The 18,068-nt window shown below is 47.1% G+C and overlaps 1 protein-coding gene across 7 annotated transcripts in view; it reads right to left on the bottom strand.

Moving 5' to 3' along the window:
* SLTM (SAFB like transcription modulator) overlaps positions 1–18,068 on the bottom strand; it is a 183,905-nt gene that overhangs the window by 43,897 nt on the left and 121,940 nt on the right. For all 7 annotated transcript variants that reach the window (XM_069222087.1, XM_069222082.1, XM_069222083.1 and 4 more), the window contains one exon: positions 10,284–10,432. In XM_069222087.1, coding sequence (XP_069078188.1) covers positions 10,284–10,432 — 149 coding nt within the window. The remainder of the gene's footprint in view (positions 1–10,283; positions 10,433–18,068) is intronic.

Below are 18,068 nucleotides of genomic sequence, written 5' to 3'. Positions count from 1 at the left end.
GTGCTCTTTTGATGTCTAATGTATGTAGTGCTCTTTCAGCTACAGAATCTGGCTGTGGGAAGAACACTGGTAATTCTACCGTTTGATTCAAGTGGAACGGTGAGATTACTTTCAGTAAAAATTTGGGATTTGTTTGTAGAAAAACTTTATTTTTGTGTATTTGAATAAATGGTTCTTGAATGGTAAACGCTTGAATTTCACTCACTCTTCTTAGAGATGTGATGCAACTTTCCACGTTAAGTATTGCATTTCACAAGAGTGCATGGGCTCAAAAGGTGGGCCCATGAGTCGTGTTAAGACAATGTTGAGGTTCCATGAAGGAACTGGTGGCGTTCTTGGTGGTATAATTCTCTTTAGGCCTTCCATAAACGCTTTTATGACTGGTATCCTAAATAATGAAGTTGAGTGCGTAATTTGCAGGTAAGCTGAAATTGCAGCAAGATGTATTTTTATGGAAGAGAAAGCTAGTTTTGCTTTTTGCAGATGTAGTAAGTATCCTACTATATCTTTTGTAGATGCGTGTAAGGGTTGAATTTGATTATTATGGCAGTAATAGACAAATCTTTTCCATTTATTTGCATAGCAGTGTCTAGTGGTAGGCTTTCTAGCCTGTTTTAGGACCTCCATACATTCTTGTGTGAGGTGTAAGTGTCCGAATTCTAGGATTTCAGGAGCCAAATTGCTAGATTCAGCATGCTGGATTTGGATGCCTGATCGGTTGTTTGTGTTGTGTTAACAGATCTGGTCTGTATGGTAGTTTGACATGAGGTACTACTGACAGGTCTAGTAGTGTGGTGTACCAAGGTTGCCTTGCCCATGTTGGTGCTATTAGTATGAGTTTGTTTTGACTCAACTTGTTTACTAGATATGGAAGGAGTGGGAGAGGGGGAAAAGCGTAAGCAAATATCCCTGACCAGTTCATCCATAGCGCATTGCCCTGAGACGGATGTTGTGGGTACCTGTATGCGAAGTTTTGGCATTTTGAGTTTTCCTTCGTTGCAAATAGATCTATTTGTGGTGTTCCCCAAATTTGGAAGTAAGTGTTCAGTATTTGGGGGTGAATCACCTATTCGTGGATCTGTTGGTGATCCCGTGAGATTGTCTGCTAACTGATTCTGAATTCCTGGAATAAATTGTGCTATTAGGCGAATGTGGTTGTGAATCGCCCAATGCCATATTTTCTGTGTTAGGAGACACAACTGTGTTGAGTGTGTCCCTCCTTGTTTGTTTAGGTAGTACATTGTTGTAATGTTGTCTGTTTTGACAAGAATGTATTTGTGGGTTATCATGGGTTGAAATGCTTTCAGCGCTAGAAATACTGCTAACAGTTCTAGGTGATTTATGTGTAACTGTTTTTGCTGTATGTTCCATTGTCCTTGGATGCTGTGTTGATTGAGGTGTGCTCCCCACCCTGTCATGGAAGCATCTGTTATCACGTATTGTGGCACTGGGTCTTGGAAAGGCCGCCCTTGGTTTAAATTTATACTGTTCCACCATTGAAGCGAGATGTATGTTTGGCGGTCTATCAACACCAGATCTAGAAGCTGACCCTGTGCTTGTGACCATTGTGATGCTAGGCACTGTTGTAAGGGCCGCATGTGTAACCTTGCATTTGGGACAATGGCTATGCATGAGGACATCATGCCTAGTAGTTTCAGTATTATTTTGACTTGTACTTTGTTTTGGATACAAGGTTTGTATTACATTGTGAAATGTTTGTACTCTTTGTGGACTTGGAGTAGCAATCCCTTTTGCTGTGTTGATTGTTGCTCCCAAGTATTGCTGTGTTTGGCACGGCTGCAGGTGTGACTTTGGTTAGTTGATTGAGAAACCTAGTTTGTGTAGGGTTTCTATGACATATTTTGTGTGTTGTGAACACCGTTTTAGCGTATTGGTTTTGATTAACCAATCGTCTAGGTATGGGAACACATGTATTTGCTGCCTTCTGATATGTGCAGCTACTACTGCCAGGCATTTTGTAAAAACCCTTGGCGCAGTTGTTATTCCGAATGGCAACACTTTGAATTGGTAATGTATCCCTTGGAATACAAACCTTAGGTACTTTCGGTGTGAAGGATGTATTGGTATATGGAAATATGCATCCTTTAGGTCTAGTGTTGTCATGTAGTCTTGTTTGAGCAGTGGGATTACGTCTTGTAGAGTAACCATGTGAAAATGGTCTGATTTGATGTAGGTATTTAATGTTCTGAGATCTAGTATCGGTCTCAGGCTCTTGTCCTTTTTGGGTATCAGGAAGTACAGTGAGTAAACTCCTGTGTTTAATTGATCTTTTGGTACTAATTCTATTGCTTCTTTCTGTAGCAATGCCTGAACTTCTAGTCCTAGAAGATCTATATGTTGTTTTGACATATTGTGTGTTTTCGGTGGGACGTTTGGAGGGAATTTGAGAAATTCTATGCAATAACCATGCTGGATAATTGCTAAGACCCAAGTGTCTGTTATTTCCTCCCAATGTGTGTAAAACTTGTTTAGTCTCCCCCCACAGGTGTTGTGTTGGGGATTTGTGACCTTGAAGTCACTGTTTGTTTTGAGGAGTTTTGGGACTTTGGAACTTTCCTCTGTTTCTTTGAAACTGTCCTCCTCTATATTGTCCCCGAAAACCTCCCCGCTGATACTGGCTCTGGTAAGTGGGCTTTGTGAGGTTGTGGCTTCTGTGGTTTGCCCTCGAAACCCCCCTCGAAATTGTGTTTTTCGAAATCTGCCTCTGCGGGGAGTAGAGCGCACCCATGGCTTTGGCCATGTCAGTGTCTTTTTTAAGTTTTTCAATTGCAGTGTCCACCTCCGGCCCAAACAACTGCTGTCCGTTGAATGGCATATTCAGCACAGCTTGCTGTATCTCTGGTTTAAATCTGGATGTATGCAGCCATGCATGCCTCCTTATCGTTACTGCTGTGTTGACAGTTCTAGCAGCTGTGTCTGCAGCATCCATTGCTGATCAAATTTTATTATTGGAGATATTTTGTCCCTCTTCGACCACTTGCTGCGCTCTTTTTTGAAACTCCTTTGGCAAGTGTTGAATAAGGTGTTGCATCTCGTCCCAATGGGCCCTATCATATCTGGCTAGCAAAGCTTGCGAATTTGCAATACGCCACTGGTTTGCTGCCTGTGCTGCCACCCTTTTGCCTGCTGCGTCGAATTTTCTACTCTCTTTATCTGGAAGTGGCGCGTCTCCTGAAGTATGAGAGTTGGCTCTTTTGCGCGCTGCTCCAACTACAACAGAGTCTGGTGATAGCTGTTGTGTGATGTACACTGGGTCTGTTGGTGGCGGTTTATATTTTTTATCTACTCTTGGAGTAATGGCCGCCTTTGCGTGTGATCTGGCTCTATTGTCTGTAATTCTTCTTCAAAGCTGTGTGTCTTCATTTGAGAGGACAGTCCTTGTTCCGCTGAATAGGAACTAATTTTCGGTTCGGATGCCAGATGTTTCGGCACCGAAACTTTTTCTGCTGCTTTTTTCGGCTCCAACAAAATCTTTTTGCTTTTCGACGTAGTGCCCTCTCGGTGCCGACCAATTTCGGTGCCGCTGTCTCGGGCCAGAGATTGCTGCGTGCCTGTATCTCGACCGGAGTCGGATGACTTAGACACCAGCTCGCCCTTTTTCGGTGCCGATGGACGGTCACCTACTTTTCGGGTTAAGCCATGGCCTGTTGGCGGTGGCGTCCCCTGGGCTTTGGCAGTCTTTTCGTGAGTTTTTTTGTTTCGACGTCTTACTCACAGTTTTCGGCGTTTCTTCGGGATAGACCTCCTCCGAGTCCGAATCCTGGATGGAGAATGTTTCTTCCTCCTCCTCGAAACACCCTTGTCCTGTCGGCGGCGACGCCATTTGCAGTCTTCTTGCTCTTCGGTCCCCGAGTGTCTTCCTCGACCGAAACGCTCGACAGGCCTCACAAGTATCCTCCCTGTGTTCTGGTGACAAACAAGTTACAGACAAGGTGTTGATCTGTATATGGATACTTGTTATGGCATTTTGGACAGAAGCGGAATGGGGTCCGTTCCATCAGCCTTGAAGAGACACATGGCCGGGCCGACCAGGCCCCGACGGGAATCGAAAAACCCCGACGGGCCACCGGAGCTCTTCTCAATTCGGTGTTGATCTGTTGTAACTAACCCGATACCGAACGCAAACAATACCGACGATGTTTCCGAGATTCTAACTAACTTTCTGACCCGAAACACGGAGCGAAAATGAACACGTCCGAACCCGATGGCGGAAAAAAAAAACAATCTAAAATGGAGTCGACGCCCATGCGCAATGGAGTCGAAATGGGAGGAGTCCCTCGGTCTTGTGACTCGAAAAGACTTCTTCGAAGAAAAACAACTTGTAACACTCCGAGCCCAACACCAGATGGCGGGATGTGCACAGCATGTGTATCTGCAGCTACACATGCCATCGAACACCCACTTTCTATCTTTTGGGGAACTGTTTTGATTTTTTTGTTTTTTTAAAAGATCTTTTAATTCCTGGAGCACAAGTTCTTTTTGTTTGTGAAGTTTTCCTTGGCGCAGCGAAGGTCTTTTGTTGAATTTGGCACACGATAGCCATGTTTTATTATATTGAATATCCATCTGCCCGAGGCGATGGACCGTTTCAGGAGGAATCCCCTCCTCTTCATCCCCTCTCTCCTGGTTCTCTGTGTTTAGGGTACATATACGTGGAAATCACTCAGATCTTCTCTGGGAGGTCTTGAAGGGTTTGGGCAAAACCTGCGCTGAGGTTGGATGGTGAAACCCTTGTTGCTTAGAGGCATGCTCAGTGTTGGAAGGCCTCCCTCCACTAAGTGGAGTTTTAGTTGGCGTTCTTCCCTGCTTGAAGAACCCAATGAACTGCAGTGCTCCTGTTGCTGTCACTGTCTTTTTTGCTTTCCTTATTTGTTGGAGTGTCAACTTCCAGGGCGAAGAGGGTATACCTGTGAAGGGCATATTGATGCAGGAGGCTTTTACCTCACTCTTGGAGCCTGAAACTCTCAAGCAATCCTGCCTCCTGTGGATTTTACTGGTGCACATTTGCCTGTGTCCGCTGCATCAAGGGCAGACTTAAGACGTGCTGGTGATTGTCTTGCCTCCCTGTATGACCATCATGACTCTTCTTTTACTCCTCAAGATGCTGCTGCAGGAAACCCTTTATCTCATCCCACTGTTTGTCGTATGTAAGAAAATGCCTCCTTGGCATGGTTACCCCCTGACTTTTTGCCTTTGCTGATGCTATGTTTTGATTTGAAAGTGTGCGGAGGCCTGCTAACCAGGCCCCAGCACCAGTGTTCTTTCCCTAACCTGTACTTTTGCTTACACAATTGGCACACCCTGGCATCCAGGTAAGTCCCTTGTAACTGGTAACCCTGGTACCAAGGGCCCTGATTCCAGGGAAGGTCTCTAAGGGCTGCAGCATGTCTTATGCCACCCTTGAGACCCCTCACTCAGCACAGACACTGCTTGCCAGCTTGTTTGTGCTGGTGAGGACAAAACGAGTAAGTCGACATGGCACTCCCCTCAGGGTGCCATGCCAACCTCACACTGCCTATGCAGTATAGATAAGTCACCCCTCTAGCAGGCCTTACATCCCTAAGGCAGGGTGCACTATACCATAGGTGATGGCACCAGTGCATGAGCACTGTACACCTAGTGTCTAAGCAAAACCTTAGACATTGTAAGTGCAGGGTAGCCAAAAGAGTATATGGTCTGGGAGTCTGTCAAACACGAACTCCACAGCACCATAATGGCTACACTGAAAACTGGGAAGTTTGGTATCAAACTTCTCAGCACAATAAATGCACACTGATGCCAGTGTACATTTTATTGTAACATACACCCCAGAGGGCACCTTAGAGGTGCCCCCTGAAACCTTAACCAACTACCCGTGTAGGCTGACTGGTTTTAGAAGCCTGCCACACTCGAGACATGTTGCTGGCCACATGGGGAGAGTGCCTTTGTCACTCTGGCTAGTAACAAAACCTGCACTGGGTGGAGATGCTTATCACCTCCCCCTTGCAGGAGCTGTAACACCTGGCGGTGAGCCTCAAAGGCTCACCCCCTTTGTTACAGCACCACAAGACATTCCAGCTAGTGGAGTTGCTCGCCCCCTCCGGCCACGGCCCCACTTTTGGCGGCAAGGCCAGAGGAGATAATGAGAAAAACAAGGAGTCACTGGCCAGTCAGGACAGCCCCTAAGGCAACTCGAGCTGAAGTGACTGACTTTTAGGAATCCTCCATCTTGCAGATGGAGGATCCCCCCCCCCAATAGGGAAAGGAATGTGACCCCCCTCCCCTTGGGAGGAGGCACAAAGAGGGTGTAGCCACACTCCGGGCTAGTAGCCATTGGCTACTGCCCTCCCTGACCTAAACACACCCCTGAATTCTGTATTTAGGGGCTCCCCTGAACCTAGGAACTCAGATTCCTGCAACCTAAGAAGAAGGGGACTGCTAAGCTGAAAAACCCTGCAGAGAAGACAGACACCAACTGCTTTGGCCCCAGCTCTACCGGCCTGTCTCCCTCCCTTCTAAAGACACTGCTCCAGCGACGCTTTCCCCAGGACCAGCGACCTCTGAATCCTCAGAGGACTGCCCTGCTCTAGAAGGACCAAGAAACTCCCGAGGACAGCGGCTCTGTTCATCCAAGACTGCAACTTTGTTTCCAAAGAAGCAACTTCAAGACAACTGCGTTTCCCGCCGGAAGCGTGAGACTTGCTACTCTGCACCCGACGCCCCCGGCTCGACTTGTGGAGAAACACTTCAGGGAGGACTCCCCGGCGACTACGAGACTGAGTAGCCAGAGTTGCGCCCCCCCCCCCCCCCCGAGCCCCCACAGCGACGCGCCTGCAGAGGGAATCCCGAGGCTCCCCATGACCGCGACTGCCTGCTTCCCAGATCCCGATGCCTGGTAAAGACTCTGCACCCGCAGCCCCCAGGACCTGAAAGATCAGAACTCCAGTGCAGGAGTGACCCCCAGGAGGCCCTCTCACTTGCCAGGTGGTGGCTACCCCGAGCCCCCCCCCCCCACCTGCATCGCTGAAGAGACCCCTTGGTCTCCCATTGATTTACATTGGAAACCCGACATGTTTGCACACTGTACTCGGCCGCCCCCGTGCTGCTGAGGGTGTACTTTGTGCTAACTTGTGTCCCCCCCCCCGTGCCCTACAAAACCCCCCTGGTCTACCCTCCGAATACACGGGTACTTACCTGCTGGCAGACTGGAACCGGGGCACCCCCTTCTCCATTGAAGCATATGCGTTTTGGGCACCACTTTGAACTCTGCACCTGACCGGCCCTGAGCTGCTGGTGTGGTAACTTTGGGGTTGCTCTGAACCCCCCAACAGTGGGCTACCTTGGACCCAAACTTGAACCCCGTAGGTGGTTTACTTACCTACAAAAACTAACAAATACTTCCTCCCCCAGGAACTGTTGAAAATTGCACTGTGTCTAGTTTTAAAATAGCTATATGTGATTTATTTGAAAAGTATATAAGCTAGCTATTGTGATTATTCAAAGTTCCTAAAGTACTTACCTGCAATACCTTTCATTTAAAGTATTACATGTAAAATATGAACCTGTGGTTCTTAAAATGAACCAAGAAAATATATTTTTCTATACAAAAACCTATTGGCCTGGAATTGTCTGAGTGTGTGTTCCTCATTTATTGCCTGTGTGTGTACAACAAATGCTTAACACTACTCCTTTGATAAGCCTACTGCTCGACCACACTACCAAAAAAATAGAGCATTAGTATTCTCTTTTTGCCACTATCTTACCTCTAAGGGGAACCCTTGGACTCTGTGCATACTATTCCTTACTTTGAAATAGTGCATACAGAGCCAACTTCCTACATCGTAGTTTAGGGCGCTGAAACTAGCAACCAGCCATTGAGCTGCTGCCAACTTCTCCATCTCTTCCCCCTACCCCACCCACCAGTTTAAATTTTCTTACTCTCCCAGATGGGGACCTGTCATTGTGGGGGCCTTACCTTTGCCCTGCTCTTGCTACAATGATGGAGTCTGCAGCTGCATTCACATTGATGTAGGTGAATTCCTCAACCTGTGGAACCACAGAATTGGATGAGTATGGCTCTGGAAAGACATCTCTGGTCAAATATGCTTAGCAGCACTGGGAGCTAAAAGATTTTGCAAGGGCAACAGTGTTTCCAATAGGAAACAGAAGGTGTAGATGTCCGCTGTTCCCTTGAAGAGCACACTGTAGAGTGATAGGTTATCTATGCATTAGGGTTTTAAGAGGTAGGTAATAACACCTCCCTTTGGAAATTCAGCACTGAGGTCTTGCTGTTCCGGCCCATTGAGCAAGACCGATTCTTAGACCTCATAGATGAAAAACGACTGTTGCTCTTTTTGTGGTTTCAGTGTTGAGAGGCTCGATCTCTGCCCGTTTGGCTTCTCTCACCTTTGGCACCAAAGGTTTTGGTGGAATGCAAAACCGCTTGAGCAACTAAGCAATTTTCCCTTTGAAGTGCTGCCATTTTTGCCACAAGCGGACACCTCTCCTGCTAGAGTTCAAGCACCTGTTCGATCATGGTCCTCAGCATGAGCTTTTCTGGAGTCGCCGGCTCCTTGGCCTTTATCTCCTTTGCCTTTGAGCACCTCCTTGCATTGATGGGTATTTGGAAGACCTGTCCCATCGGTGTCCTTGCTCTTGGGATGCTTACAGCTGTAGGCAGTCTTCAAGAACTTGATAGGCAGAGTCTTTCGGCTGTTTAGTTACCTCTTGCTGCTTCTTACAGTCCGATTCCCTTGCCACTCTCCACCTGGCCTAAAGCCTCTTGAAGTCAATGAGTCCTTCCTCAGTGTCCAACTCTCCACTGTCAGCTTAATGTCTGACGCTTCCCTCATCCTTGTCACAGGACATCTGAGGCAGGCTGTTTATTCTAGGTGTCAACCATAGCATAGCGCACCCAGAGTTCTCTGCCTTGCCTTCAGTGTCTTGGGATGAAATTACGTGCAGGCCTAGCAGTTCAAGTGTACAGTCCATCGAGAGCCACATCTGTTAGATGGGTACAAAACTTAGATTTGCACAGGTAAAACAGACACTTGTCACCTTAGTCAAGGTCGGCACAGACATCAACCAATTGCCTATGATGGATACATTTACCTGAGGTGCCAACAAGCTGGAGGGCATTCGTGCTAGAGCAGTTTTTCCCAACCTGTGGGTCATGAGATGATTTTTGGTAAGTCGCAAAGGTCCATGCAATAAAGGCCTTTAAATGCTGCATTTATCTTGTCACATTTGTTGTGCTTCAAAGAGGTCAAATGTCAGGCTGTCTTAAGATAGATTGCTGCTTTTTTTTAAAAAACATATAGGGATTGATGTTTACAAACTCCTCACTTTGCAGTCAGTGAAAGTAAAGTGAGTTGTGACAACCTTGCTGTGGTATGGGAACTGAAATAAACGGCTGTAGGATCTAAGTTGTAAAAAAAATAACCGTAAATGAACTGTACACATTCAGCAGTTAGGAAAGCAAAAATGAAGCACTTCTGCAAATCACCAAATGTAGCGGACGTTTATTAGTAAAGCTAGGTGCAAATTTAGTGGTTATTTCAATGCAAAATGGGCTGAAAGTGCACTACCATGCAAGCACTCGACCCTTTACCCCAGGTGTTCTGCCTTCTTAAAGGTCAGAGAACAGAAAACCTATACCCGAAAGTCACAGCTTTAAAGATGTGATGATGGTTGGCAGTCTTCAAAAGGTATACAGGAGCTCAAAGATATGCTCTATAAAATTAAAAAATATATTCAAGGAAAGACTAGTAATGTATCAACAAATATATACTGATATGGTAAAGAATTACACAAGGATATAAAGTTCAGCTGCTGAATGACTTTCGTTGAGGCCAGGCATACCAAAGCTGTGGATTCCACTCAACGTTTTATCATCCCTTTTATCTACACTCAAATCAAGTTCATGGAGGGCTTAATGAAAAGGTTTAAATTCCACTTAATGCTCAACGAAAATGTAAACACTAGGATGATAACAATTACAGCCATGTCTTGAAATGCTGAATATGTAATTACCATCAGTGCTTTAAATGGGCAGGTACTGTCCATTACGGAGTGCCTGCACTTCTTCAATTTGAAGGGGAGAGTACATGCACCTCACCGCGCTGCTGCAATGCATTACAATGGATGAGTACCGTCACCTCTCAGAAGCAAACGTGTACTCTGAGTCCCTGCACTTCTTCCTTCCCATTTAAAGCACTGGTTACCACAATCTTAAGGTCATTCTTATCAGGTTTGCTGAGCTTAAGGAAATGAAACTACTTTACCTGGCATGTTGTGGCATTACACCACCACGGCCATCTCCCATTCTCCTTGCATCAGGAAAAACAGCCTGTACTGTTGGTGCATGCCATTCCTTTCTTGGCCCAACAACTTCCCGAGTATGGCGCTCAACAACATGTCTAGCATCAAAATGCTGTGAAGACAAAATGCAATTATTGCTCATTCCCAGCTCAAAAATACCCACAAAACACCACCAGGTACTGTATTTCAAGCATTCACACTCAACTCTATGCCACTGTGGGTATGCTTTGAAAAGACTTGTCAGCATAGTTAATACGACAATACACGTAAAATTTAACATTGATAAAAGTTGGTAAAAATGCAACAAAGCAATAGTGCACAATCACAATTCCGCCAACAGGTACAAATGCATAAATTGTGTCGAGAATGTTGGCTCACCATAAACTGTACCGAAAGAGGCTGATTTGGACTATAGTGCATATGACAAAAGCTAGGACAGTTACACAAGCTATGTTATGAACAAGCAAGTAAACTTGGCTGAATAGGGCTTTCCCTGTGAGGGGCATGTTTATTATGGAAGCCTGTACATCCAGTTTGAACCCTGATACACCCAAAGCCAGACAGGCCTCCTTAGGGTTGTTCCTGTACACATCTGCTGACTGTTTCTGCCTCATCTAGTGCAGACTTGAGGCAGGTGTTTACAATATTCTTTCCTTCCTGTATGACTGCCTTGGCCCTTTTGCTAGGTAGGTGTTGCATGAGACAATATCTTCTCCCATTGTTGGTGCCAGTAGCAATTCATCAACAGGCTGGAACTGACTATCCTCCACTGGGTAGCAGCCTCTCTCCAGCTCCCCGCCCACTAAGTCAAGCAGCTTGTTTTCATTTTCAGGTGGTGACTTGATACGAGGGGAGTTGTCACTCTTCCTTGCAGTCACTGCAATAGTCTGCAGGAACATTTAAAAAAAAAAAAAAAAATTTTAGATCCTTAATGGAAGGTTTGTATTTCTTCTCCACTTTAGGTGTGACCACCAAATTCAGTGGCCGGTTCTCTGAAGGCCTCCTTTCCCTAATTAAGGATGCTAGGCAGTATGGGCAGTTACAAATTCCCCTTCTGGGCCAGCATCAAGGTCTCTAGGAGGAAGAATACTCCCTCTTCCTCTAGTTAGACCCCATAGGTCATTGCCACCACTCTTTAGGAGGTTGTTGTAAAGAGATGGGTCATTAGGAGGCAATAGCCTCGAAGGGTATTTCTATTCACCACCTTCGGGTGGTTCTGCATCGAGGTCCTGCCATGTGTCTTTGACATGGCCAGAATCATTGAAGGCCGGCACAGACTCCACCTCCTCAAGTTCATAAAACTCCTCCTGGGGTTCCGTAGTTGCCAGTGCCTCCATGTCTGATCGGTGACTGAGGCCAAAGATGACCAAAGGCTTTGAAAGGATGCGAAATTCCCTTAAGGAGTCAAACTCTTCTCTGTATGAGGGTGGCCCTTTCGGCCTTAAGCCTCCTCTTCACTACATTGAGCGCCTTTTGTCAGGCATAGGTGTTTGCTTTTTTCAGCACAGACTGTCACCCTTCTAACATTGTCTTCTATCTCATGAGTGGAGGTTTGCATTGAGATTTTCAATGGTGCCTTTGGCCCTTATATATATCCTTTGTTTGGGATCCGTGTGGCTCTCTTGGCTTTAGCCGACCTTCAGATGACAAAATATTTTCTGCACAGAGGCTGCTTTGTGAACCTTAGGGTCAGAGGACTTGGTGTCCGTGCCCTTCAGTGGTTTTACCTTTAGTCCTTTCACCTTTTTCAGCACCTGTGTCTTTTTGGGGTGGGTCTCGAAGATTAATGTACGAATCTCCTCCTAGTGCAGTTTGTCTCCTTGTTGCTTTAGAGTCAGAGGTGCCAGTGATTCCTGCATCTGTGTACTGGCTGTGGTATACCGTCCCAGCCCTCAGTCAACGTCATACCTTGTGTTTTTGGTATGAATTCTGTTCAGGCCTCAGTTTTCATTCATGTTGTCCTTCAGCAGGCAAAGATTGGAGGGCCCTTGTAGGGGGCTCTTTGCAAACTTGATTGCAATGGGCCAATTTAAAAAAGTGTTTTTTCTTCATGACCCTAGTGTAAGGAAATGCCTCCTTGGCATGGTTACCCCCTGACTTTTTGCCTTTGCTGATGCTATGTTTTGAATTGAAAGTGTGCTGAGGCCTGCTAACCAGGCCCCAGCACCAGTGTTCTTTCCCTAACCTGTACTTTTGATTCCACAATTGGCACACCCTGGCATCCAGATAAGTCCCTTGTAAGTGGTACCCCTGGTACCAAGGGCCCGGATGCCAAGGAAGGTCTCTAAGGGCTGCAGCATGTCTTATGCCATCCTGGAGACCCCTCACTCAGCACAGACACACTGCTTGCCAGCTTGTGTGTGCTGGTGAGAACAAAACGAGTAAGTCGACATGGCACTCCCCTCAGGGTGCCATGCCAGCCTCTCACTGCCTATGCAGGTATAGATAAGTCACCCCTCTAGTAGGCCTTACAGCCCTAAGGCAGGGTGCAATATACCATAGGTGAGGGCACCAGTGCATGAGCACTGTGCCCCTACAGTGTCTAAGCAATACCTTAGACATTGTAAGTGCAGGGTAGCCATAAGAGTATATGGTCTGGGAGTCTGTTTTACACGAACTCCACAGCACCATAATGGCTACACTGAAAACTGGGAAGTTTGGTATCAAACTTCTCAGCACAATAAATGCACACTGATGCCAGTGTACATTTTATTGTAAACTACACCCCAGAGGGCAACTTAGAGGTGCCCCCTGAAACCTTAACCGACTATCTGTGTAGGCTGACTGGTTCCAGCAGCCTACCACACTAGAGACAGGTTGCTGGCCCCATGGGGAGAGTGCCTTTGTCACTCTGAGGCCAGTAACAAAGCCTGCACTGGGTGGAGATGCTAACACCTCCCCCAGGCAGGAGCTGTAACACCTGGCGGTGAGCCTCAAAGGCTCACCCCTTTGTCACAGCACCGCAGGACACTCCAGCTTAGTGGAGTTGCCCGCCCCCTCCGGCCACGGCCCCCACTTTTGGCGGCAAGGCTGGAGGAAACAAAGAAAACAGCAAGGAGGAGTCACTGGCCAGTCAGGACAGCCCCTAAGGTGTCCTGAGCTGAAGTGACTAACTTTTAGAAATCCTCCATCTTGCAGATGGAGGATTCCCCCAATAGGATTAGGGATGTGACGCCCTCCCCTTGGGAGGAGGCACAAAGAGGGTGTACCCACCCTCAGGGCTAGTAGCCATTGGCTACTAACCCCCCAGACCTAAACACGCCCTTAAATTTAGTATTTAAGGGCTCCCCTGAACCTAAGAATTTAGATTCCTGCAACTTACCTGAAGGACTGCTGAGCTGAAAAACCCCTGCAGAGGAAGAACAGAAGACACCAACTGCTTTGGCTCCAGACTTACCGGCCTGTCTCCTGCCTTCCAAAGAAACCTGCTCCAGCGACGCTTTCCAAGGGACCAGCGACCTCTGAATCCTCTGAGGACTGCCCAGCTTCAAGAAAGACTAGAAACTCCCGAGGACAGCGGCACTGCTCCAAGAGAACTGCAACTTTGTTACAAGGAGCAGATTTAAAGACCCCTGCAACTCCCCGCAAGAAGCGTGAGACTTGCAACACTGCACCCGGCGACCCCGACTCGACTGGTGAAGAACCACCAACTCAGGGAGGACCCTCCGGCGACTCTACGACTGAGTAACCAAAGTTGTCCCCCCTGAGCCCCCACAGCGACGCCTGCAGAGGGAATCCCCAGGCTCCCCCTGACTGAGACTGTCTGAACTCCATTTCCCGACGGCTGGAAAAGACCCTGCACCCGCAGCCCCCAGCCCCTAAAGAAACGGAACTTCTGTGCAGGAGTGACCCCCAGGAGGCCCTCTCCCTTGCCCAGGTGGTGGCTACACCGAGGAGCCCCCCCCTTGCCTGCATCGCTGAAGAGACCCCTTGATCTCCCATTGAAAACTAAAGGAAACCCGACGCTTGTTTGCACACTGCACCCGGCCGCCCCCACGCTGCTGAGGGTGTACTTTCTGTGTGGACTTGTGTCCCCCCCCGGTGCCCTACAAAACTCCCCTGGTCTGTCCTCCGAAGACGCGGGTACTTACCTGCTGGCAGACTGGAACCGGGGCACCCACTTCTCTCCATTATAGCCTATGTGTTTTGGGCACCTCTTTTGACCTTTGCACCGGACCAGCCCTGAGCTGCTGGTGTGATAACTTTGTGGTTGCTCTGAACCCCCAACGGTGGGCTACCTTGGACCAAAAACTGAAACCTGTAAGTGACTTACTTACCTGTTAAAACTAACATTACTTTACCTCCCCCAGGAACTGTGAAAATTGCACAAAGTGTCCACTTTTAAAACAGCTTATTGTGTTTTATGTGAAAAGTATACATGCTAATGAAATGATTCAAAGTTCCTAAAGTACTTACCTGCAATACCTTTCAAATGAGATATTACATGTAGAATTTGAACCTGTGGTTCTTAAAATAAACTAAGAAAATATATTTTTCTATAACAAAACCTATTGGCTGGATTTGTCTGAGTGTGTGTTCCTCATTTATTGCCTGTGTGTATGTACAACAAATTCTTAACACTACTCCTTTGATAAGCCTACTGCTCGACCACACTACCACAAAATAGAGCATTAGTATTCTCTTTTTGCCACTATCTTACCTCTAAGGGGAACCCTTGGACTCTGTGCATGCTATTCCTTACTTTGAAATAGCACATACAGAGCCAACTTCCTACATTGGTGGATCAGCGGTGGGATACAAGACTTTGCATTTGCTGGACTACTCCGCCAATACCTGATCACACGACAAATTCCAAAAATTGTCATTAGAAATTCATTTTTGCAATTTCAAATTTTTCTAAATTCTTTAAAGTCCTGCTAGGGCCTTGTGTTAGTCCTGGTTAGCATTTCTTTTAGAGTTTAAAAGTTTGATAAAAGTTTGAATTAGAACCTAGAACTAGTTTTAGATTCTTAAAAAGTATTCCAACTTTTAGAAGCATAATGTCTAGTACAGATATGAATGTGGTGGAACTCGACACCACAGCTTACCTCCATCTTAAGATGAGGGAGCTAAGGTCACTCTGTAAAGTAAAGAAAATAGCAATGGGCTCCAGACCTTCCAAACTACAGCTCCAGGAGCTGTTGGCAGAGTTTGAAAGAGCCAACCCCTCTGAGGATGGCAACTCAGAGGATGATGAGTGACTTGGAGGGTGATTCCCCCCCACCAGTCCTATCTAGGGAGAACAGGGCCTCTCAAGCCCTGACTCCACAAATAATAGTCAGAGATGCTGGTTCCCTCACAGGAGGGACCAACCTCTCTGAAATCACTGAGGATAACTCCAGTGAAGAGGACATCCAGTTAGCCAGGATGGCCAAAAGATTGGCTTTGGAAAGACAGATCCTAGCCATAGAGAGGGAAAGACAAGAGATGGGCCTAGGACCCATCAATGGTGGCAGCAACATAAATAGGGTCAGAGATTCTCCTGACATGTTGAAAATCCCTAAAGGGATTGTAACTAAATATGAAGATGGTGATGACATCACCAAATGGTTCACAGCTTTTGAGAGGGCTAGTGTAACTAGAAAAGTGAACAAATCTCACTGGGGTGCTCTCCTTTGGGAAATGTTCACAGGAAAGTGTAGGGATAGACTCCTCACACTCTCTGGACAAGATGCAGAATCTTATGACCTCATGAAGGGTACCCTGATTGAGGGCTTTGGATTCTCCACTGAGGAGTATAGGATTAGATTCAGGGGGGCTCAAAAATCCTCGAGCCAGACCTGGGTTGACTTTGTAGACTACTCAGTAAAAACACTAGATGGTTGGATTCAAGGCAGTGGTGTAAGTGATTATGATGGGCTGTACAATTTATTTGTGAAAGAACACCTGTTAAGTAATTGTTTCAATGATAAACTGCATCAGCATCTGGTAGACCTAGGACCAATTTCTCCCCAAGAATTGGGAAAGAAGGCGGACCATTGGGTCAAGACTAGGGTGTCCAAAACTTCCACAGGGGGTGACCAAAAGAAAGGGGTCACAAAACCTCCCCAGGGGAAGGGTGGTGAGACAGCCAAAAACAAAAATAGTAAAGAGTCTTCTACAGGCCCCCAAAAACCTGCACAGGAGGGTGGGCCCAGAGCCTCTTCACAAAACAATTCTGGGTACAAGGGTAAAAACTTTGATCCCAAAAAGGCCTGGTGTTGTAGCTGTAGTCAGTCTGGACACCAAACTGGACACCAGGCCTGTCCCAAGAAAGATACCACTTCTAACTCCCATCCAGCTAAAACTGGAATGGCCAGTCTCCAAGTGGGATCAACAGTGTGCCCAGAGCAAATCAGGTGTCACACTGAAGCTACATTAGTCTCTGAGGGTGGGGTGGATTTAGGCACACTGGCTGCCTGGCCCCCTAACATGCAAAAATACAGGCAGCAGCTCTTAATTAATGGGACAAGTGTAGAGGGCCTGAGGGATACAGGTGCCAGTGTCACCATGGTGACAGAGAAACTGGTTTCCCCTGGCCAATACCTGGCTGGACAAACTTATCCAGTCACCAACGCTGACAATCAGACTAAAGTGCATCCCATGGCTATGGTAACTTTAGAGTGGGGAGGGGTCAATGGCTTGAAACATGTGGTGGTCTCCTCCAATATCCCAGTAGACTGTTTGCTTGGAAATGACCTGGAGTCCTCAGCATGGGCCGAGGTAGAACTGAAAACCCATGCAGCCATGCTGGGTATCCCTGAACTGGTGTGTCAAGACAAGGGCCCAGTGCAAGGCACAGGGTGAAAAAGTAGCGCTGGAGTCTGGAAAAAGGGCCCAGCCTACCAAGAGGAAAGGAAAGTCAGCTGGGAAACCAACTGCAACACAGCAAGAAAAAGAGAACCTCTCTTCTCAGGAAGAAGTTCTGCCCTCTGAGGGAACTGAGCCTATGGAGCTTGAACCTTACCAGGTTGAGCTCTTAGGCCCAGGGGGACCCTCAAGGGAAGAGTTGTGTAAGGGACAAGAAACCTGTCCCTCTCTTGAAGGCCTTAGGCAGCAAGCTGCTGAAGAGTCCAAGGGCAAGAAAAATGGAACACACAGGGTCTATTGGGAAGATGGACTCCTGTACACTGAGGCAAGAGATCCCAAACCTGGTGCCACTAGGAGAGTGGTAGTGCCTCAGGGTTTCAGAGAGTTTATTCCGACCTTAGCCCATGATATTCCCCTTGCTGGGCATTTGGGACAAACCAAGACGTGGGAGAGGTTAGTCAACCACTTCTACTGGCCCAATATGTCCCAGAAGGTTAAGGAGTTTTGCCTCTCCTGCCCCACCTGTCAAGCCAGTAGTAAGACAGGTGGGCATCCAAAGGCCCCCCTCATTCCACTTCCAGTGGTGGGGGTCCCCTTTGAAAGAGTGGGTGTGGACATAGTTGGTCCACTAGAACCTCCCACAGCCTCAGGAAATATGTACATCCTAGTAGTAGTGGATCATGCTACTAGGTATCCTGAAGCTATTCCCCTTAGGTCAACTACTGCCCCTGCAGTAGCCAAGGCCCTCATTGGTATCTTTACCAGAGTGGGTTTCCCTAAGGAGGTGGTGTCTGAGAGGTACCAACTTCATGTCAGCATACCTAAAACACATGTGGAATGAGTGTGGGGTGACTTATAAGTTCACTACACCATATCATCCACAAACTAATGGCCTTGTTGAGATTCAACAAGACATTAAAGGGCATGATCATGGGGCTCCCAGAGAAACTCAAAAGGAG

The sequence above is a fragment of the Pleurodeles waltl genome, chromosome 3_1 (genome assembly GCF_031143425.1).
Source record: "Pleurodeles waltl isolate 20211129_DDA chromosome 3_1, aPleWal1.hap1.20221129, whole genome shotgun sequence".
In the NCBI taxonomy this organism is placed as follows: domain Eukaryota; kingdom Metazoa; phylum Chordata; class Amphibia; order Caudata; family Salamandridae; genus Pleurodeles; species Pleurodeles waltl.
The sequence above is the reverse complement of the archived record's forward strand: the minus strand, read 5'-3'. Positions and strand labels throughout refer to the sequence as shown.